This window comes from Mchenga conophoros, linkage group LG20 (assembly GCF_057382185.1).
Source record: "Mchenga conophoros isolate Kocher_MC1m ecotype Shallow Benthic linkage group LG20, M_conophoros_male_GT1.1, whole genome shotgun sequence".
Classification (NCBI taxonomy): Eukaryota; Metazoa; Chordata; class Actinopteri; order Cichliformes; family Cichlidae; genus Mchenga; species Mchenga conophoros.
Genome location: NC_140545.1, coordinates 7,901,395 through 7,925,099, shown reverse-complemented (window position 1 = coordinate 7,925,099; position 23,705 = coordinate 7,901,395). Strand labels below are relative to the sequence as shown.

Here is a 23,705-nt window from a genome sequence, read left to right as displayed (position 1 = left end):
CTTCTTCTTTGAGACCCTTTCTGCTGAGGCTGCAGTGAACAGTATGGATCAACTTCAGGACCAGATGTAAGTTTTAGATCCTTTTTCAGGTCTTTGCTGAATTTTTTTTCTGTTTCTTAAGAACATGACATTGGGAACAAATGCTGTGTTTTTGTGACTCGCTGCTAGTAACAAAGTGCTTAAAGATAATATTTAAAAATTGGTTATTTACAAATTTGGCTGTAAAAAACATAAAATATTGAAATACTTTCAAAAGCCCTCAGAACTATTGCTGTCAGCTCCCTGGAAGTGAAATTGAAAGAAATGAGGGTTGACTCAAGAGTTTTGCACAGTACAGTGTGTGGTGCAAGGGGATTATTTATTTATTTATTTATTTATTTATTGTGAATCAAAATATCATTAATATTCGGAGAAATTATTTATGGAGCTTTTGTGTTTTATAGGATGTTGACAGAAGGACGAGCTTAGTCTGTGTTACTTCAGAAACCTTGTGATAATCTGTATAGGACCTAGTTTCATAGTTTCTGGATGTTTTTGTTGTAGTTCGGTTGGTTGGGGGGGCGGTAACTAATATAGTAATTTTTTTCTGTCTTTAACCAGTAGGACCATCTGTTGGGTGACTGTTACCAACAAAATTAGAAAACAAAAACCCTTTCTTACTCAGGTATTTCATGAACACGGTATGAATAAAATTCTAACGTCTGCATTGGATCTTTGACTTTATCAATAATAGTTTTTTCACAAATTGAGAGTTTTATTGTGAAAAACCCCACCGGACGTACTTTATTCTCCTTGGCGAAACGCGTGACGCACAGGAGAGTAGCAGTGGACAAAAACACAGACTTGCCGTTCAGATTTAGTTGTAAGTACTGTGCATAATAGTTAGTACAAATTCTTTTGTGTTTAATTTTTCTATAAATTGTGTTACAAAGATGAAGGTGTGCTCGGAATATGCAGTTTGTTGAGGGGAGCTATGTTGTGGTTTGCTACCTGGCTAGCAAAACTGAACGTTAAAGCAAAACTGATTATCATCGGTTTGGTTGGAAAAAGGCACCAACGAGCTTCTCTAAGTGTGCTTGAACTGTTGCACGGTGACGCAAAGTGTTCCGGTGATGTTATCTGGATCCTAAAACAGTTACGTGAACGTATCAGGTGCTGTTGGCTCACCTTCAGTGGTTTTGTGATTCCTGATGCTGGAATCAGCTTCACTCAGGACGCGTTTGTTTGATCCTGTAGAGCCGCAGATACCTGAACATTACACGGAAATCGTTCACAGGAGGAAGCCAGTTTTGGTGTTCACAAACACCAAAACTGGCACATATACTGTTTTTATGTTTACTTGTTTGATAAAGCTCATTAACCATGCGAAAACTCAAGATGGTGGCCATTTTCAACATGGCTGTTAACAAAGGCATCAACAAATATTAATTTTATTTATTTATTCAGATAAAACCAATTAGCATCATATTATTGGGGCATAATAACTGATTGTTGCAGCTTTAGATGACTTTAGCATGTTGTTTTGTTATAATAATATGATGATGCATTAGTATATCTATATTAAACCTGCAAAATGATAAGCAGCTCAATATTTAAAATTAAGTGCGCTGAGTCTAAAATGTAATTGAATAGAAGTGGAAGTACTTAAAGTACAAGTATATTGAACGTGTTTGTTAGTAAAGCAATTCCAGAAGTGCACTTTTTTGTACCACTAGTCTATCAGCTTCTCCAATAGTGTCAGTTAGATTTGAAATTTTACTTTCTGATAGTTTTTTTTAATGTTTTGCATTCAGGCCACAGAGCATCACCAGACATCCCTCTCAGAGTATACACAGCACTGCAGTGGACAAACCAAGGAACACCGCATGGAAACAATTCAGCTTTGATGTGAATGAGTCCAAGCTACAGAGGCAGTTGCTCAGCTATTAGCTTGACGATCGTTGGGGTTGTCTGTCCAGTCTACAAGCAGTAGTCGAAACCTCTCCACCTCCAGCATGAGTGAGCTAACAGACTTTGAAAAAGGCAAAATAGTCGGCGCGCGTATTGGAGGCATGTCTGTGAGCGAAACTGCTGAGCTGTGTAACGTTTCAGCCCGAACAGTGATGAAAGTCATGAGTGCTTATAAGAATTATGGATTTGCTGCATCAGCACAGAAAAAAAAAATACGCAAGCCACAGAAAAATACAGTTGCTAATGGAAAAGCGGCCAGGGCGAAAGTGGTTTCCGAGTCTAAGGTCACAACACAAAATCCTGATGAAGACATGGACACACCTGAACCCAAGACCCAAGAAGATGAGTAACTTATGTTACATTTAGACTTTTTCTGTTTTCAGAAAGCCACAGAATGCCTTTATTTAACCAACACTTTTCCTCTCTGCTGAGAGATTATCTCTTTAAAAAAATGAATATCAATTACTTTATTTATGGTAAACTAATTTTACTGTTTAGTTTAAAGAAATTCGACATAAGAATGGCCAAAAATGATTTTAAACTTTTTACTGATGTGAACTGGCTGTGTTGTAAACTCATACTTTCCTCTTTTTTTCTTTTTGAACAATATTGCATATTTTCAACAAATAAATCTTAAACGTGAATCTTTTTGCGTCTTTTCTCTCTGTGTTAATGACCCTATTTCATTTCTCAAATTGCACATCCTCTCTGAGAGGAGGCAACAGGCAGTTAGAAAATTAGACGTCCTTCAAAGCTCTCGATTAAATACCATGGGGGAACAGTGTACATACATTTTGTTAAAGCACAACTGCTGTACTGAGATTAACTTCTGGGTCACCGGCAGGAGAGTAAATAAATAAAACTTCTTTTTCTTTTTTATTTAGACTTACTGCTTTCGCCATCTATTTAGAGAGCAAGGAGGACACTACATTTGACAGTTTGTCAGCAGCTGATTGGTCCACTAACCAGGACATCACTGCTTCAGCATTCAAACTCATGGAAGCGCCATATGACAGTGGACATTGGGGTACCTAAGTGACAGTGCTCCAACGCAGTGGCTGGGTTTCCTGCTCATCTGTCAGGTGACAGTGTCCAAAGGAGATAGTCACCACTTTAAAAGCAGTGTTCAAATCAGTATGAGTGACTTAACAGAGTTTGAAAGGTGCCAGATTGTTGCTGCACGGCTGTCGGGTGCATCTGTCACAAAAACGGCACAGCTGTTTAACGTGGCAAGGGGAACAGTGTCAAGAGTCATGACTGTGTATATCAAACATGGACGAACAGCATCAGCAAAAAAGAACAGCGGGCGCAAGTCAGAGCTCACTGAAAAGGACAGACAGACGCTTCTCCAGATAGTCGATGAACACCCCGAGTGCACCGCCTGTAAGATAACCTCAGAGCTGAATAGACACCTCTCTCACGCGGTCTCTGTAAAGACTGTACGGCGTGAGCTGCATAAAGCTGGTGTCTTTCAGAAAGCAGAGATAGAAACTGATTCTCCAAAGTTCGATGGAAAGAACAGCGAGCCTTACAAACAATGTGAAGCACAGACGCTATCTGAACCCCAGGGTGCTGTGCACAGATACAACACAGACGAAGCTGGACCCCAAATTTGAACTTGAAAAAGATCACTACTTTCAAAGGTTTCTTGACAGGAATAAAGAACCTGAACCTCAGACTAATTAAAATTACCTCATCTGATGGTACATTTCAACCTTTTTCATTCTTGAGTGAACTCAGCTGTCACTTATGTATTCTGTGTGCTTTACATTATGAGCCATGAAGAGTGGCTTGCACAGAGATTTATTTTATTTTATTTATTTTACCAGGTTTGCTAATAGGATTTTCAGTTATCCAGCCATAATAACACTGTTTTAATTAAATGATAAAACAGTAAAACTAATAGATTTCTCTGAAATAAAATAACCAAGGCAAAGCTAACAGGCTACGGCATGCAAATATATTGAAAATGAAAAGTAATAGGTTCAATGATTAATATTTAAATAGAATCGCATGTGTTGAAAATTACAGTACTAAAGTAACTGCAGTGATTTAGCTTGTGCTTGTGCTTCACACGGTGACGCAACAACAGACCCGGAAGTGCAGCGCCAACCACAAACACACCTGTGACAGCGCCGCTGTTACTCTGTGGAAGAGGGTTCACGTGTCCAACCGTGAGAGGTTTGACCTGTGTTTTCATCCGTTTTCTCGGCGTCGGGGCGAATATGTTTGCAGTATTTATGTTTTTTATGCAAAGAACGTTTTGAACCTCAACATGAACGTGTGACGGTAGAAAGGTGTAAGGCTACGTTTAGCCAGGTTAGCTTTGCTTTCTTAGCTTTTCTAACTGAAGCTGTGCAATAATGACTGTTTTATTTTTAAGGTGGACAGCATTAGGCGGTTCAGTAAAACTCACTCGTTTTCCCGAAAAGAGCACATGACTGATTGAACCATTTTAGCTGTCTTGTTGCATTCGTGTCCTGACTGATTAGCTGTTAACCTGTTTCTTTTCGGGGGGTTCTGGAAGTGCTGGAGGTGAACTGGTGTAGAGAACAGTGGGTATGATTTTCAGGGGCCTGCACTACGAAGCAGAATTTCGTCTACTGCAGGTTTTCTGTACTGCCAAGGTGGTTCACTTCTCACGGAGGTACATCACCATGGTAACTGATGTTGCAGACGATGGACATTACATTAGTGATCAACAGGTATAAAGTCACCGCCCACTGACCAGTCTCTCTGAAAAAAAGCGTCACCATGGCAGATCCCCCGGGTCTCTGTGCAGCTGTAGAAAACAGCTCATCAGAGCAGACATAACTTTTCTGCAGATAGCAGGAGAGTAAAGATTTGCAATGGCGTCTTTGTGTTTCCCCGATGAGCATCAGTAATAATTAAAATTCATTTAAATTTTACAATAAATTTACTTAGGTAATATATTATATACATATTAGTGTATTAAATATATTAGTGTAGTATATTATCCTAAAGTAGGGCGTCCATTTACACCCAGTACCTATAGACCTTATATCAAATTTCCATAGGCAGAATGTATGTTTGAATTGTGTTTTTATTTTTTTTTTCTTCCCTCTTCCTGTTCTCATCCCATTAAATACCACCAGGGCAGCAGCTAAAAGAATAAAAACTAAAACTTTTTTAAATGTATGTTTTGGGCTTTTAATCCTTTATCTGATTGTACAGTGGAAAGAAGACAGTAAAGCTTGGAGAAAGACACCAAGTAAATAGCCTTAGTACAAATTCACACCAAGGCCCTCTGCATTATCCATATAGCACGGATCACCTGCTCATCCAGTTGTCCTATATATAATACATACTTTACTTGACTCAGAGTCATAATACTTTTTAAGGAGCCTGAAAGTACAGAACTGTTAGTTGGTAGGGTACTGGGGGCGCTAGTTAGAATTCATCCCTATAATTTGTCCCTCCATTAGCACACTGATTGCTAATCAACACAAAGAGAAAGACAACTGTGTATTGTTATTTCATTGTGTTTGAAATTTTAACTTCTGGTATTTTCTTCTTTCATGATTTTTGCATTCAGGCCAAGGAGTAAAACCAGTCATCTCCATCTACAGTGCTGTGCAAAAGTCTTGAGCCACCTTTTGTTTCTCTATATTTTGCTTCCCAAGGAGCCAGACTTGCTTGTAATTTTTAAAGTTGTTTTGAGCATCAAATTTCCAGGCTTTCTGAAGGTCTTTTTGCAAGTTTTTCCTTTGGACGTTGGCTTCATTGGAGCATAGAAAAGACATTTAATTCAAGGAATGAAGTAGTGTTGTGTTAACCCGTGATGAAAATCATAGCAAAGAACCAGTTATAAATGGTATATTTTGACAGTTTGTTCATTTGTTCTCATTTCTTTAGTTGCATCTTTAGTTAAATCAAGAAAAAAATGCCAAAGATAACACGGTTTGACAGGCATAAAATAGTACTTTTGCACCAACAAGGTGAACCCCAAAGAACTATTAGCCGAAAACTTGGCATATCTCGACATGGTGTGCAGTGTGTCCTTAAAAAATTTCAGCAAACCGGACAAGTGGAAGACAAAAGAAGAAGTGGCCGACCTAAAAAACTATCTACAGCAGATGAACAGTATCTGAAAGTCATGTCCTTAAGAAATCGTAAAAGATCCAGCAAAGACCTGACACAGGACCTGAGAGATGCATCTGGCCCTTCAGTTGATCCAGCTACTGTTCGCCGTAGCCTCATCAGAAATGGTCTCAAATCATTCTTAAAGAAGGGAAAGGGGGAAGAAAGGCTGACGTACAATATACTCAGCACTGGAATGGATAAAAGAAGAGAAGCAGTCGACACTACCCCGTCCAGTGAGTTAACAGACTTTGAAAAGGGCCACATAGTTGGTGCACGGATTGCAGGACTGTCAGTCAGCGAAACTGCCAACTTATGTAACGTATCAAGCCAAACAGTGGAGAAAGTAATAAATGCTTATAATGAACACGGATTTACTCCATCAGCAATGAATAAAAAATATAAGCCACAGAAAAATGCTGGAGCTACTGAATCCAATGCAAGACCAGTTCCTGACTCTAAGACTGAAAAACAAAATTCTGATGAAGACGTAAACACATATGTATCCAAGATTAAAGATCATGAGTAACTTGGTCTGATGTGTTGTATTTTGAGCTTTTGGTTGCATTTGGACTGTTTCTGTGTTGATAAAGCAACAGTATGCCTTTATTTAACCGACAGTTTCCATCTGTGCTGAACTTTTTCATTTATTCACATTTTCATTTTTTTTTGAAAAGGTTCAAAACGCTTTACTTTTTATTTACTTGAGATAGACTTCCACAGAATGCCTTCACAAACCTTCATTCTTTGTCCAAGCTGGATGTGAGCAAACATGGGTCTCTTTGCAGACTGACAAATATTCATAAAAGTAGATCAACTTGAAAATATTTAACAGTATTCCATTATAATGTTATAATATATTGCTCCTTATTTATAGACCGATGTTTGGCTGTGAATGTGTTGGCTGGTTTACACCGTGTGTGTATTATATTGTAAGGCAAAGCTTTTTTATTTTGCATGCATCATGAAGAGCTCTTATTAAAAAAGAATATGGAACAAGATCCCTAGAAAATAAAGACTTGTGCTTCTACTATCTCCTCTGAATTACTAAGTTGTTCTTTTAAAATGTTATGCTAGTGACTGGAGAATATCAATCCATCCACTTTCTTAACTGCTTATTTAGTTCAGGGTTGTGGTAGTGGAAATGTGTAATGTTTTTCACCCATTCACACACACGTTCATACAAGCAATTCATTTTTATTACTATAACTGTAATATTGAAGCTTTAGGGGAAATGCTGTACGGCCCTATTATATACAGACAACAGCAGTTACTCATGGGGCCTCCCACCTTCTAGAGAGTGAGTCGTAGATTGAGTTCCAAGAAGTAATAACTTGAGCAACTTCAGACACTCCCCTTTCTTTGTAATACATAGATATATCTATTAATCATATAAAAAATAAGTTACTATGTGGGTAGGTTTTTTTTTGACGTTGAAATGTTTTTCTATAATGAGTGTAAGGTAAGGTGGTTGTAGCTGTTGTGTGTGGTGCGCATGCGTGTCACATAACGCAGCAACAGACCCGGAAATGCGAAGCCAACCGTAAACACAGCTGTGGCAGTGCTGCTGTTACTTTCTGGAAGATGGTGTACGTGTCCAACGGTGAGTGGTTTCCCTGCTTTAACGGATTCTTTGTTTGTTTGATATTTATTAGGTGTTTTTATACATTTTAGAACATAACCACCGCATGAATGTGTGAAAAGTGTTAGGTTACATTTAGCCATGTAGGATGTTAGCTAGCCTGGTTGAATCTGCGTAGCAGAAAGAAGTGCTGAGCTGATGAACCTTAGGTGGTGTTTTAAAACTTCGTCGCCTTTCCAGAATCCGATATGTGACTGCGATTTCGTTTGGGCTTCAACTTCATAGTGGAACGAAATTTATCTTTCTTTAAAACTGTTTTGAAATGTGCTGCAACTCGTTTATGCCCTGATTAGCGGTTAGCCTTTGTGTACTGAAGGCCAGCTAAGGAGTAAATCCGGGTTAACGATTGGCTGGTGCACTCATGATTATTATACATGTATTCCCGTCTTGCAATGTGAACAGCATCACAGAGCCCTGCTGTCTGACCCACCTCTGTGTTTCTCCATCAGGCCAGGTCCTGGATAGCAGGGCACAGTCTCCATGGCGCCTGTCTTTACTGGTTGATCTTTTCTGGGGAGCAGTGGAGTTTATTGGCCTCTTGTAAGTCAAATGAGAATTAAATGAAATAAATAAAACAAAATAGCCACCTTTATTTAACATAATGGATGAGTGACCTTTTGAATAATCATTAATATTCTCATTGCCTGTATTTAAGGTTCGTTAAGAGTTGTTTGATTGTATTTACTGTTGTATTTTCACATGTGTTTTTCTACCTTAAAAAGATGCTGAAAATCTCTTTCTTCCGCTAAAGATAGATGACTTACAGTTTCTCTAATACTGCTAATCTGTTGCCTGTAAAACTGATTGGAATGTGGTGTAATAAACTTACAATATAGTGAGTAAGCAGGAGGCTTTTCTTAGAGCCTCCATTATGGTTTATTCTGAATTAAGCACAAGCCCCCACTCTTTTTTTTTCTTTTACCAGTTTCAAAACCATGTTTCACCCCGACATGTCAAAGAATGGAAGCTCTGTTTCATCACGCTTCACTGACGGCAGAGGGTAAGTCCCTGAAACACCATTAGTTGTGTCACACACACATACACACACTGAACACCAATTCTGCACTACCTTTATGTTAAACACTGAAAATTACGTAATCCGATGTAGGAGCAAGCTAGCTTATTAGGAATTGTGTGTCATGTGTAACAAAAAGCTAATAAGATGCATGTGATGTTATTTCTTTTTCAGTTGTATCTAAAAAATTGTCATAATCCAGAGAATGACAAATGCAGTTTAACAAAGCTGTTGCTCATTTCAGCACTTGAATTAATTTATATTTAAGCTGTTTAACGCATTAACGCTGACAGCACTAATTTATACCACTTGTTCCTCACATTCTTGTCTACTGTTGGTTATACAGTCCTCCAGGTCCACCTGGTGGCAGAAGGAGGATGGGAAGAATAAATCATGGTGCAGGGCCCAGTCCTCCACCAATGGGTGGAGGAGGATGAGGAAGGTGAGAATTTTTTATTGTCTTTTTTTATTAAACAGTCCATTTTAGTATCAGCTCATATGTAAAGTGAAATTAATTTCAAAGGATGAATGACACAGAAACAAAATGTGCATGTCAGTTTGCTGTATATGTGCTTGTGTAGTCATTAGGGCTGCCACGATTAATCGACTAGTCACGATTACGTCGACGACTAATTTAATAGTTGACGTGTCATTTGACGCTTTGTAAGATCCCAAAAGACGCAGGAATAAGTAGTAGGATTTAAGAGTGTAATAACAGACTGAAACAGAAGACGGCAGCACTGCATGTACAAGGATGCCAGTTAAACCCTGAAGAAGAAGAAGCTGTGTCCCAGAATTCATAGCGCGGCCCTGCTCAGTTGTCAACAATGACGGCAGCTAGTTAGTTTTAATATTACTCTTATTATTCTTTCTGGCTCACAAAATAAACGCTTAACATATTTTCAGGCAAGAATGTAGCTGTGTAAACTTCAAATATCTGCTCAGCTTATCAAGACACATATTTTCAAAAGCGCTCCGACGTTTTCAGAGACGTCTGTTACCCACCAGCTCGATAGCTATATCAAGGCTCACTAGAGCCGGTGAGAACACTGGACTCCCGGCAAATCGTTTTCAAAACCACCGCCGTCTTTCGCTACTTAGGTTAAAGATGATATGTAAGTCACTTAGATAACTTAAAAGTGATATTGTTTGGCTTTTTTTAGTATTTTATTTATTCCTGAGTAAATCAGTTTGGCTGAGATTAAAGTTATAGTTTTTACACAACTGAATAAACGTCAAGCAGACAACTGATTATCAGAAGTGTGAGATGCTCAAGAATATACTCCGGTGTCCTGTTATATAGGGTGTGCCATTTATATGGATACACTGTAATAACATGGGAATGGTTGGTGATATTAAAGTCCTGTTTGTGGCACATTAGTATATCTGAGGGGCAAACTCCTCAAGATAGGTGGTGACCATGGTGGCCATTTAGAAGTCGGCTGGATTGTCAACCCTCTTCTCCCACTCTTCACACACTGTTAGCAACACCGCAGGAGAAATGCCAGCACAGGCATCCAGTATCCGTAGTTTCAGGTGCTGCACATCTCGTATCTTCACACCATAGACAATTGCCTTCAGATGACCCCAAAGATAAAAGTCTAAGGGGGTCAGATCGGGAGACCTTGGGGGCCATTCAACTGGCCCACGACAACCAATCCACTTTCCAGGAAACTGTTCATCTAGAAATGATCGGACCTGGCACCTAGGGCTGGGCCATATCATACCGTTCACGGTAATACCAGTATAATGTTGGGCAACGATAAGAAAATGAAATATTGCGATAGAATATGGGTAAAACGCGCATGCGCAGTGCCTTTGTTTTCATATGCACATGGCGGAAAAAGCACGGCGGCGACGGAGAATGAGGAGAGTGAAAGCGGATCGTTAAATGAAACGGATGAACCAGAATTGGTTTGTAAAAATGCTGCAACTGCAGTGGTGTGGCATTGGTTTGGCTTTCGTCCGTCAGATACACAACAAAGCACTATTTTTTGTGGTGGTGGAGGCCAATAGGTGGATGAGGGAAAGGGGAGGCAGGAGGAGCAGAGAGCCGAGGCAGCCGCCGGCCTAAGTGTCAGGTGACCTGAACTTCAGGTAAGAAGTTATGACCTGCAGTCTATCTGGGTCAGATATAAACCGAGTTTATTCTCGTTGTGCTGACTTTTTCGTACTGCGTGCTAGCTGGCATGACGGAGTTTCTATACAGCTGGGTGGGTGCTATGATGTTAATGATGTGGAACTTTATTTTATTCATAAGGTTAATTATTAGGGTTTCCAACTGTCCCCTAAAAAACGAAATCGTCCCGTATTCAGAGAAAATATTACGCGTTTTGTATTGAGGTGAAAAGGAAGAGTTTGTCCCGTACTTCAGCTACAATGAAAAAGACACAAAGCTGGAGTTATTTCGTGTCTTTGCTGCACAGCTGCCTCTTCTCCTCTCATTCTCTCCCATCAATGATCAGCTGATCGGCTTTTCTCTCTTGTTTATTTATCGCCCACTTTGCGCCAGAAAGAAAAAACCAGCGGAGGTCGCGCTAAACAACAGCAGCACGTTTAAGCTTGATCAGCTGTTGTTAGAATTTATTTAATATTTCTTTCTAGTATCAGCTGATATTTGCTGGAGCCACAGCTGTAAAAGCTGCTGGTCATGATATCAGTTTGGATATGTGGTGAGAGGGAAACATGAAGATGAAACCAGGAGATGTCCTTACTGAATCATCAGAACTGAACAGGTGATGGAGAAACAGGTTTACCTTTTAGGTGACATGAATGAGTTGAAGGGAAGTGATGAACTGTTTCTGAGAGACAAATAACACCAGGATCCTTTTTTAAGTAGCTGACAGCTGGTAACTGTGCAGGGGCGGGTCTAGCAAAGTTTTGCCAGGGGGGCAGGTAGGGCATTAACAGGGAGAGGGGGGCACAAAGAAATACTTTTCTTTCTTATTCTCATTTAAAATGTCTAGCTTTTAAAAAATAATTATTTGAATCTTATAACAAACGATTGATAGATTGATGCATATGTACCATCAAAACTGTGTCACAACAGCGTTTGTTTTCATTCAAAGGCTTTATGATTTTTCCTGTAATGGTGGGCCGGTCTCTAGTCCAAATGCCCGGGCTGATTTTTTGTCCCAGTTCAGCCCTGTATGCAGCTCATTTGCAGTCTGGTGTTACCTACATCTTCCTATTCGGAAGGCAGAATTTCCGAGTTTCTGAGTACAATCAAAAGCACCACAACTGCATTGTACGTGTTGGATGTAAAAAGCGCACATGACGCTGTGATGTAGGCTAGAATCATGGCAGCAGTCAACGACGGTCCAGGCGTGGGATTTCTCTTGTGGAAATATCCACATTATTTTTTCCTTTCTATTGGTAGGTGGCACAGTGCACTTGTGGCAAGTAAGCAAGCTAGAAGACTGTCAATTTTGCTGGGTATCCAGTTACGGAAGCAACACATTAACAAGAGAATTCTGAGTAAAACCAAAGTTACTTTCCCTAGTAACTAGTTACTTTGAAAGTAACAAGTAACTTGAAGTAACTGAGTTACTTTTGATAGAAGTAACTAGTAATGTAACTAAGTTACTAATTTAAAGTAACTTACCCAACACTGGTCACCACCCATCTTGAGGAGTTTGCCCCCTCACATATACTAATGTGCCACAAACAGGACTTTAATATCACCAACCATTCCCATTTTATTACGGTGTATCCATATAAATGGTCCACCCTATATTTTAGATAGCAAGGAGCAGACGGCTGAGTTTATTAAACTCCACCGAAACAATCTGCAAATGTCATTAAAATTTAATAAACTATCATCTTGACTTTATTTTTAGTTAGCACATACCTTAAACACTTCAAGCTGTAAGCTAATCATAGTTATATAAGAGCAGATGCTGCTGGTGCAATAAGCTGTACGTTTTATGTCCAATGGATGCATGATCTGATTAGTCGACTAATCGCAAAAATAATCGGTGACTAGTCGACTATCAAAATAATCGTTTGTGGCAGCCCTAGTGGTCATATTGATGGAAAGGTTTTTGTAGTTTTCTTGTGTTATATCTATTTGCATTTCTTTACTAAGGTTACATTGTACTGAGTTCTAGATAAGTGCTACTTTTGTGTAATAACTGTTAGGGTTATCATGATCTGATCACTTGATCATTAACAAAAAATACTGGGGGGTGGCCAGTGGTACTCTTCAGCCTCCTACTACATGGACCTATGGCAACACCATCACCCTACTGGAAAGTAGCCCTCAGCCTTTTATAGCTGAAGAGTAAACAATTAACTCCTTTTTTTTATGCATTTTAACATTACTCATTATTACTCATGAATGCATTTAGGTTATTACCTTGGGGGACCTAGCCTAACAAAGAAACTGATTATATATGGCCGTGATATGAAAACACTGCCTGACTGTTATATTACCTGCTCCTCTCTCTAGGTAAACGCCTACACATGCCGTGTAGGCGTGGGGCCTTGCACAGTGTCTTAGAAGCCAAGGAAAGATGATAAAGTCACAGTGCTAAGGCCCTTCCTCATCAGCTGTCACTGTCACAAGCAGTTTCTTGACGCCTTTCTGGGAATTCCTACACGTAGGGGCCAGAACGGCTGATACCACAGCTATCCACATCACTTCTTCCCTCATTTTCTGCGTCGGCTTTTCCAACTTGCAATGTCACCAGTTTCTTAGATATGGGTTATGGTTCCTGGGAGTCATCAGCTAATGTATTTTTTTGTATCCTTCTGTTGAATAAAAAAAAAAATACTGAGTGTGTCTCCTGCTATTATTGTCACATTTGGTAATGACACAGCTTGGTTCCACAAAGAGCTGGTCGGTACTAATAGCAGTATCACACCTTTGGCTCAGCACTAATTGTTAGGATATCTAAAATCAATGGATAATTTGGTAATGGCACAGGTATACATTGTCTTTTTTTTAACTCAAATTGCAAAAGTTGATTAAGACTTGATTATATCAGTCTTGTGTGTGACTATGATATAATTCCAAAGAGTACACTTAATCACTTAATGTTTCTATTAATTCCAAATATCTTGTACCAGGTATCATGGGTTTACTGTATTTAGAATTCCAGACATTCATGAACATTCAGAGCATTGTGATACAACTGCAGTACATGACATAAAACTGTCAAACTTATTTAATACTGTTCAGAAGTAACAGAAATATCTGCATTGTCTTAGCCAGGAAAAAAAAACACTGAAAAAACACTGGTGACTGTGCTAGAATTGTCAGAATTTGCTGTCACACTATGTATAGAGTTTATTTAAGGAATTAAATCTTTTTTCTGGAAAAACAGTTCTCACTCTTCCTTTATTTACTGCAGAAATGTGCTCGACAGTTTGCCAATTTCATCCTTCTGCAGTCCACTGAACAGTGGGACAGTTTGAGTCACCATTTCAAGTAAGAAGAGCCTGTTTTCACCACACAAAGGCAGCTCTTTCACGGAGCATTCGGACACCAAAGCGGTGCCATTCCCTCTGGTGGATCCACATTTCTTGCGTGGTGTCCAAACATGCCAGCACTGCTCCACCTTTCCATGAGATCAGCCGAGGATCCATGTCCTAGAGCACATACGTGTCATATAAAATACATTACAGGATCAGTCTGCAGTATAAAGTTATCTGTCTTTTGAAGACAGATGCAGGTCTGTGACCTTTTCTGAGATATACTAAGGTAATTTTGGGGTACCTTTGGACGTGTGACAACTTCCACATTGTCTACCAGCCTTCTGAAGGACGGTGGCATCTTGTTGATGATGCGGTGAAGAAGGAATTCCTGAACTCCATGAAACATGAGCCCCCCTCCCACAACCAGGATGGAGCTGTACATCTTTCGTTTGGTTTCATCTGATGCTGTAAATGAAATGAGTACAGAGGCTCAAACAGGATATTCCATGGAAGTTTTTATTCTCATCGCTAGATCTTTGAATATAAAAACAAAAATTAACTTCATCACTTACCACAGCAGTCGATGCTATGCAGGACTGCCTTATCTAATCCCAATGCTTTGCTCTCAAATTGGCTCATGATGGCCGTCTTCCTGGACAGATGGGCAGACACAGGCTCTTCCACCTCTCCTGCTCCCATCAGGGACTCTCCATGGGCAGCCCCAAGCTCTGTTTCCCCCTGCATCCCTCCTCCTCCTCCACCACTCCCACAGCTCCTGGGTAGATCTGACAGGTCCCCAGTCCCTCCCTGATTGCTCATCTCCCCTTCCAAACATCCACTTGGTCTGGAAATAGCTTTCCTGTCTGCAGCTGATTTGGAGGACTATTGGAGAAAATAATTAAGTAAAAAAATAGCTGAGAACCATTTGGTTTCATTGGTTTCAGTCTCTGAAACCTGTATGTGTGTGTGTGTTTTACCTGGTCCTGTTTGCTCTGTGTAGCAAGGAGGTAGTGTTCATCATGAGGGTCCTCTGAGTCGCCTTGGGAACGGAACTGAAGCGATGACATCTTCTGACCTACAATCCCAAACGTCGTCGGGTAAAAAAGGCCCATGGGTGCCTACAAAGAAGACAGAAAAGTAGTTCAGCACCAGTGTCAAAACAGCATCGTCTTTACCTTCTGATATAATTACCTGTAGTTTCTCATCCCCAAGTCGAACCTGGTACAGAAGAGCCGGGGCCTCTGGAAAACGTGTCTGAAATTCATGATCTTGTAGCCCTGATATGTCCTGTTAAGAGAAAACAGAAAAAAGATTTTGTAGTTAATATGTACTTAAAATTGCTCCATTGATTATTTAGAAGTGAGTATGGCTAAATACTCAAAGATGCTAACAAATCATTGTAATGCACAGACACTAACACCCTCCCTCCCACCCTGACTAACACACACTTGATCTAGATGGCAGAAGGTCTCTTTCAGATGCTGCAGGAGCTGACAGTCTAGTCTGTTAGACAGCTGACAATCTCTGTAGGGAAATCCTGCCCTCTGCAGGAGCCAGAAGAAAGTGCGGGTCACATCTGAGCCACCGTATGCTAAACACAACCTGCAAAGTCCCACAAATACAAGATACCATGTAAGACATTTGCTAAATAATGCAATAAAAGCAGGAAGTGAAACTAACATGAGTTTTAAAATTAAATATTCACTGTTCTGTGTTTGTTGTCTGTGACAACCGGGTCAAATAATTAAATATATTTCATATGAAATAATGTTTAATATTAAATGTATTTCATTTAATCAAACATAAACGTGGGTTTTGAGCCCCACCTGGAGTTTCGATGTGACACTCCGTCCTCCACACAACAGATACTGGTCTTCTGGTCGCCTACATCCACGACACAAGCGCTACTCAACCCACTGCCAAAAGTAGCACACACCGACTCCTGGTGCACAATGATAGCTACACACAAAAAGACCAGGAAGTAAGTTGATGGAAACAAAGAAATTTCCACTTAGTTACGTGTGAAGATTGTGTAATACCTGAGAACCCTATATTGAGCAGCAGCATGTTCACAACCTCTTTGATGTGCTGTCTGTTGTAGATGTCAGGGACCAACAGGATACATCTGTAATACTAAAAGAAATAATGCGAAATGAGCAACTGATGATTAATGTGGATGATCATCTGTTTGAAAGTTTATGGAACACAAAGCCTGTAGAAAGCCTCTATTACAGAAGCAGCTAGCTAGCTAGACAGCTAGATAGATAGAGTCTTATTTTTTATACTAATATAAAGAAATGAGGGATTTATCAAGACTACTGCATCCTGCTATAGAACTGAGAAGTTTTCTCCTACCTTTAAATCTTTGAGAGGGATCTCCAGATGCTTCTGAATCACATGACTCCAAATTGTCTCGAGGTCAGCCAGGACAGCAGTCAGTGAGCCTCCAGGACCAGCATGCACATTGAGCTGACCTCTGACTACAGGCCAGTGGATGTTGTAACAGTCTGTTGGATTCACATAAAGAGCCTGTGCAATAGCAGAAATGGGGGGGTAAAAATTAATCAAGGCTTTAGGTAATGAAAATGGCTTAACAAGTCATATTTCACAGAAGTTACGAGTTTGCTCTAATACATTCACCGACCTCCTCTCCAACCAAATAAGGAGGATGGTGGGTTGTGTTTGTCCACTTCACTCTGGAGCTGCTGTCTAGCACCGCAGGACGGATCTGACAGTTATACGCTCTGGCCTAAAAACAAACATACAAAACTGAACCACTGCTATAAGAAAATACTTTTATGGATTAACATCATAATCAATTAATGAAAAGAGTTATTTTCTATATTGTATATCAGCTATTCAAACCTTACTAAGTTGCTATAGGACCTTAAGGTCTTTATTTCTTTATTGTATAAGATAGAAGAGAATCACACTGCATTGTGTTGCTTTCTTCCCTAATTTCTCTTTTATAACCATACCTGATCAGCAGACACAGGAGTCCTCCGCACTCCGTTTGACATCTTCTTGGACCATATAGCCTGATCAACCATTTTAAGGCCATTCTGCCTCTGCTCGTTGCTTTCTGGTTTCTGTTGGATATTAAGACAAAACAATAAGGATAAACACTTAAAAATGACACCATTTAATTTGACAACAGTGAAGTTGTATTATGGGTGCACCTGGTTTTGAGTCACATACATTTAGACCTTCTCTCAACAGCCATGCATCTTCATAGCAGGGCTGGCCACTTTGCTTGTGCCTGCGTGCTATTACATGTGGGACCGTCACTGGAAGGGTGTCCGTTGCTCGGCCAATACGGAGCGTCCTCGATCCAGTGTGGATGACAACTACAAAATTGCTCTGTATTTGCTGTGAAAAAGAATAGAAATTTCAAGTTTCACCCAACAAAAGAGCAACTGTGGACACCTGCGCAGCCTCTACTCTTATGGAAAGACTGGCCACTAGTTTTTGGAAACTGGTTGCATGGATCCGTTTCCATCCAAGGGCTCTGGTGAGGTCAGAGCTATGTGCAGGATAGTCTATATCATAGGTGTCAAACTCTGGCCCGTGGGCCAAATGTGGCCCACAGCCTAATTACATTTGGCCGGCGAAGCCATACCAAATTACTATTAGAGCTGGCCTACTGGTATTATACAGCTAATATATATATCGTTTAGTATTAAGCTTTGCTTGTTCCATATTCAGTTTTTCAGCTAAACTTGTTTGAGTCCATAAGAAAAGATTCATTCTTACATCTGGAGGAAGATTTTTTTTTTCCAATAAATATTAATGTTAGCCCGCGACTTTGTTCCATTTTGAATTTTGGCCCACTGTGTATTTGAGTTTGACACCCCTGGTCTATATCTTCCACACCACACTGGAGCTGTTGGCATAATGTTAGACGTGCATTAATGCCAGCACAAAAACGAAAACACTACATGCTGTATCATTAGGTTTAAGCCTTTAAAAAGAGCCCAAACATCCTTGCAGCTAGTCTTAACCCCAAACAAAGATACTGACTGTTAAACCTAGTTTCCACATCTACCACATCTAAGCTCCTGAAACTTTAAAGAGGGGCTTAAATCAGAAGGGTTAACACGTGTTTTCATCCGTGTTGGGAAAAACAAAAAGAGGTCAACAATTAAGAGCTAAAATATTTCAATATCAGCTTTAACTCAACAACTCTGAGCTTTAAACCTTGTTGCCACATGTAGCAGGTTATAGACCCATTTAGCAACGGTGTACTACTAAAACAGTGTACTAATACGATAGTAAACGCACCATCACAATAGTTTAGCATGTGTCAAGTGAGAACAAAATGTTCATGAAAAATACAAATGCTACATTATAGATTTCTGGCATATATACGGCTATAGTTCATGTATACAACAGCTGGGTACTTCATTTTCCGTCTCACCTCTTGAGGAGGCTCTGGTATCGCCGGAGGAGCGATGGGTCTTTTCACCCCGCGCTGCTGCTCCTTCTCTTTCTCCCTCTCTCGCTCCTTTTCTTTGTCCTTCCCGTTATCCTGCTCTTTCTCCGCCTGGGTCATGGTCTCCTTTCCACTTAATCCACTAAATACTTAGAAATGACAAAGTCACGGTCTTCTAGTCCCAGCGAGATGGTTCAAAGTTGAAGCACAAGCTAACACCGTTGCCTTCCCTCTGAATGAAAAGTTTACTTCCGTGTTTGGTCACGTGGTGCAACATTTCGATTTCTATTTGTCCAAAGATTTCTCTGCGCGTCTCCGCATTTTTGTTTGTTCGTTCGTACATTTTTAATACATTTTATTTTCGTTTTTATATTTTTTAGAAGACATAATATTCCATTGTTTGTGGTGTGAAGCGTTAATGACTGGCGATAATAGTTTTTCCGATGGTACAGGGTGTTGTTTTAGATCGTTTTACAAGACGTGGCGATTTCTTTCTTCATAAACTTTATTTAAACTTTTAGAAGAAGAAGAATTGTTTCTATAGCTATAGCTCCATCACCCTGCGCCGGTGATAGAAAAAACATTTCAACATAGCATAGCATAGCATCTTTATTTATAACGCACTATACATCCAGCAATGTTGGCCGAAGTGCTACAAATATAAAACAAAGAGAAAACAGTTTAAATTACATATCGAATATCTTAAAATTAAACATAATATAATTAATAAGAAACATATTAAGAGACATCAAGTCCTGCTGAAAGCCAAGGTAAATAGATATTTTTTAAGACGTGATTTAAAAACAGATAAGGAAGATGCCTGTCTAACATGTAAAGGCAATATCAGACATGGGATTTTTATATAATTTTTTCACATGATGTGGTCAGTTTATATATATTATTTTCCTGGGTTAGTATGGGGCCTCTAGTAGTGATGTGACAGTAAACAAAACAAATCCATGTTCAGTAATTAAGGTACTTTGCATTGATTATTTTTATTTAAGAGAAATCTATTAGTTTTCCTGTTTGACCATTTGATTAAAACAGTGTTATTGAACCTGGGTAACTGAAAATCCTATTAGCAAAACTGGTTAAACAATAAATCTCTAGGCAAGCCAGATCCTGCACTTCTCTTGATGTAAAGCATAGAGTATTTAGTGCCTGAGTTCACAGAAGTTGTTACTTATCAGAAGTCACCAGAGGTTTTTTAGAGCCGATACCCCTAATCCTAAAAATGGGTATTCAAACATAAGAGCTGGGGGCCACAAATAACATTTTCCTACTAATAAGGACCTCCCCCATCACCATCCAGACTTCAGCAAAGTAATTAAGTAATAAATAAACAATTAAAAGACAGAAAGGTTCCCGTTTTCACTGTTTACTATAGAATTTTCTTTTCACAATGAGACTAAATGTTTTGGTTTGTTTGTTGTTTTAAAGAGAATTTTCTGTGAATTCAAAAACCTTTCCTATAATTACAGGGCAGTCTGGAGAATGAGCTACCAGAAATTCTTTCCTACAGCTGCATTTCTTTATTATGTGGAAAAACTTAGATGTACTGTTCAAACTACAATTCTTTTTCTCCTAATAAGATATCTCAGGGAATAAATGTGCAGGTAGAGTCTTTTGCATTGTCAGAAAGGGGAGTTTCACTGGTCAGACCTACTGTTGGTCAAAGTGGGTTGTTTGTGGCCCACGTGGTAACATGAGTTTAACAACCCTGCTCTAGAGGGTGGGAGATACATAGTAAGATAAGTAACTGCGTCTGAGCTAAATAGCATAAGCCCTAAATAAACAGCACTTCCCTAAAAAACCTTTAATACTCCGATAATAAAATATATTTCTTCAGTACCGCGACCATGAATTGAATAAATGGTTCAGAAAATAGAATAGTCTCCAGTGACCACCATCAGCTCTGTGAAGAAGCTCAACATCTTGTGGAATATTTCAGAAGGTTAGTGGAGGATTTTATACAGACACATTAATGCAGAAGAACAAGTGTTTATTTTCTAATAATTTCCACAAGTTCCATGTTGGTTTTTGAACTCATAAAAAAATGTCTTGGGATAGGAATGAAGGAATTAAATCATTACTGTGAGTATTACTATTGAACCAATCTGGACATATAAAAAAAATTGTTGAAATGTACCATTAGATGAGGTAATTCCTTTTAACTAGTATGAGGTTCAGGTTCTTTATTCCTGTCATGAAACCTTTGGGAGTAGTGATCTTTTTCACATTCAGATTTGGGGTTCAGCTTCTTCTTTATTGTACCTTGGCACAAACTTTGGGGAATCAGTTTCTAGATCTGCTTTCTGATTGGCTGCTCCTCGAAAGATACCAATATCTGTAAAGATACCTTTACAGACACTGTGTGAGAGAGGTGTCTGTTCAGCTCTGAGCTTCTCTTACAGGCAGTGTACTCGGGTCTAGAGTCTGTCTGTCCTTTCCAGTAAGCTTTGATTTGTCATAAAATTATGACCATTTGTCTAAGTTGAGTCCCCCTTGTACTGCCAAAACACACCTCACCCATTGAGGCATGGACTCCACTAGACCCCCTGAAGGTGTGCTGTGTTATCTGGCACCAATGTGTTAGTAACAGATTCTTTAAGTCCTGTAAGTTGCAAGGTGAAGTCTCCATGGATTGGACTTGTTTGCAGTGCATGTCTCACAGAACCATTTTTGTGCTAGGGCATAGTATCCTGCTGAAGGAGGCCACAGCCATCACGGCATACTGGTTCCATGAAAAGGTCTAAATGGTCTGCAACAATGCTCAGGTAGGGGGTACGTGGCAAAGTAACACCAAATGGATGGCAGGACCCAAGGCTTCCCAGCAGAACATTGCTCAAAGCATCAGAGTCCCATACGCAACAAACTGCGATGCACTGTGTATTCTGACACCTTTCTATCAGAACCAGCATTACATTTTTCAGCAATCTGAACTACAGTAGCTCGTGTGTTGGATTGCACCACATGGGCCAGCCTTTGCTGCCCACATGCATCAATCAGCCTCAGTCGCCCCTGTCGATGGTTCACCACTGTTCCCTCCTTGGACCACTTTTGATAGATACTGATCACTGCAGACCGGGAACACCCCACAAGAGCTGCAGTTTTGGAGATGCTCTGACCCAGTCGTCTAGCCATCACAATTTGTCCCTTGTCAAAGTCACTCGCTTGCCCATGTTTACTGCTTCTAGGCCATAAATCAGCAGCTGACAAGACGTTAAATGTAGTGCCCTCGTTGGTCCTTAAAAGAATGGAGAAAGCCGTTAGAGAAAATGAAAGAAAAACACAGTTGCGTTTATTTACAATAAATGTATGGAGCCCACAGTACCTGAAGCATTAGTGAATAAGGAGCTGTGCAGAACGACGGACACAAAGGCATCATTCAAAATCTGTTAAATGAAGCTCATACGAGCGTACTCACAGCACTGTCTTCACTTTAATCCCCTGAAAAGTGAAAGACGTTTGCGTTCTTACTGACTATAATTACAACGGACATTGTACTTACTCTGTCACTGTAGGATGAGCTTATGTTTGTTTTACTTGCAAGCATGGAGCTAGTTCCACCCATAGATTTTCAGAATAAAGCATCACGACAATGGCTCAACAGCTGCTTAAAATAGGGGAAGGCTAAAGAATGTAAATTGGACATGACGTTATCACTGGTAAGATCAAATGTAATCAATAATTACAGGCAGCTATAAATAAATACAAAGGCATACACGAAGGAGAGAAATTAAATAGCAAACAAACTAAGAAGCTGAACATAATTAATGATAGACAGAACTCAGGAGTCCAGTAATAAATAAAAGCAAATACTGCATATATATCACACATGGGGCGATCATTTGAAAGAAGTGAACGTGATTTATTAGAGTACAGAGATTGAGAAAGAAACTATTAGGAGATTAGACTGCAATTAAGATACCAGCAGAGCAGAGTCAGGGGAATGAAGCAGGACAAGAGTCCAGTTATTTGTACCTCACTGCTCCCTCCTGTCCTCAGTCCCCACAACACGGTTTTGATATTTCCTTGCAAAGAGTATGCATCTTTGAGATTACAAAAAACATTTGTAGATACACTTCATGATTGTGTAACACCAAGATGGAATATGTCCACCATGACAAAACAATATTTATGGTCACAACACTGGAATTTCATCATTTGTTGTCAAGAATGTAAACAAAGGTTTCAAAATTGACAAGATCAAGTTCATAGAGAGTGCCATGGATATAGGTGTGATGTTTCTGCTATAGCAGTAACTCTACAAGTATTTTATTCTAAATACAGTAATTAAAAATAAAAATTAAAAAAATCTAAATATTTTTAAAATGCAATTTAAAAAATATGTGTTAAAAGCTAATATTAGAACACAGATTTTTTTCCTACTCCTTTACAATTCTATTTCCTCACTGCATTTCCTTTCCCTTTTAGTTATTGGATTAGTTTCTCTATTAGTCTTTCCTCAGCCTGAGTCTTTTGGTCGTTTTTCTGTTGGGAAAACAGCAAAGCAAATTAACCATGTGATGCAATGTAAGGAGTCCTCTGGTCTGTTAGCGAGAGACAGGTTGGCCACCTGAATTTTTCAATCTTGCTGTTTGCACAGAATTTTGTGAAACATTTTTCAGAAGTAAATGGTAAATGGCCTGTATTTGTATAGCGCTTTTCTAGTCCCTAAGGACCCCAAAGCGCTTTACACAACCTGTCATCCACCCATTCACACACACATTCACACACTGTGTTTGTGTTTGTGCTTGCACAATTACATTCACTCTTAAATGTTCAGCACTGATGTATGATAAAATATGAAGGTATACTGCAGTGAAATGGGCCTGATCAGATGACATGTTGAAGGTAACGTGCTAGCAGCTAGAACCAGCACCCAGCCCCGTTACATTTATAAACAGTGTTAGAGTCAGGCAGGGCTCCATTAGGGATGTGAAGTCTCCTACTGTCTCTGTCAGCAGCAATACCTTGGTACTCTGTGCTTTATAAACTGTGTTCATTTGCTACTAAGGGGCACTTGGGCTAGTAGTAACAGTTAATTAATTTATTTCCAGAAAATGAAAAATGTGTCTATCATAACCCATATGGAAAAGAAATAGTAAAAACATATATGATTTACTCGTGAAAGTGGCCACTTT

The 23,705-nt window shown here is 39.5% G+C and overlaps 2 protein-coding genes and 2 long non-coding RNA genes across 5 annotated transcripts; 3 read left to right on the top strand and 1 right to left on the bottom strand.

The window, feature by feature from the left end:
- Positions 1-663: 663 nt before the first annotated feature.
- LOC146550325 (uncharacterized) lies at positions 664-2,594 on the top strand. Its single transcript, XR_014890216.1, has 2 exons — positions 664-862; positions 1,794-2,594. It is a non-coding gene; the product is annotated as an uncharacterized LOC146550325 (long non-coding RNA).
- A 1,071-nt stretch (positions 2,595-3,665) lies between these two features.
- On the top strand, positions 3,666-7,079 carry LOC146550324 (uncharacterized). Its single transcript, XR_014890217.1, has 2 exons — positions 3,666-4,655; positions 5,507-7,079. It is a non-coding gene; the product is annotated as an uncharacterized LOC146550324 (long non-coding RNA).
- A 442-nt stretch (positions 7,080-7,521) lies between these two features.
- Positions 7,522-14,034, top strand: selenok (selenoprotein K). 2 transcript variants are annotated; one of them, XM_085260018.1, is made up of 5 exons: positions 7,522-7,654; positions 8,143-8,233; positions 8,619-8,693; positions 9,055-9,150; positions 13,159-14,034. In XM_085260018.1, the coding sequence occupies exons 1-5, from the start codon at positions 7,636-7,638 to the stop codon at positions 13,160-13,162; spliced, it is 285 nt and encodes a 94-aa protein (XP_085116144.1). In that variant the 5' UTR covers positions 7,522-7,635; the 3' UTR covers positions 13,163-14,034. The 2 variants fall into 2 exon arrangements, with proteins under 2 accessions (XP_085116144.1, XP_085116145.1); XM_085260019.1 differs by lacking the exon at positions 13,159-14,034 and having other exon boundaries at positions 9,055-9,154.
- On the bottom strand, positions 13,770-18,837 carry actr8 (actin related protein 8). Its single transcript, XM_085260016.1, has 13 exons — positions 18,544-18,837; positions 17,325-17,495; positions 17,105-17,215; positions 16,771-16,875; positions 16,482-16,655; positions 16,166-16,259; positions 15,953-16,085; positions 15,575-15,728; positions 15,318-15,413; positions 15,104-15,244; positions 14,699-15,008; positions 14,428-14,591; positions 13,770-14,300 (listed from the first exon to the last, which is right to left on the bottom strand). Exons 1-13 carry the CDS (start codon positions 18,676-18,678, stop codon positions 14,157-14,159), a joined length of 1,932 nt encoding a protein of 643 aa, XP_085116142.1. The 5' UTR covers positions 18,679-18,837; the 3' UTR covers positions 13,770-14,156.
- Positions 18,838-23,705: the final 4,868 nt, after the last annotated feature.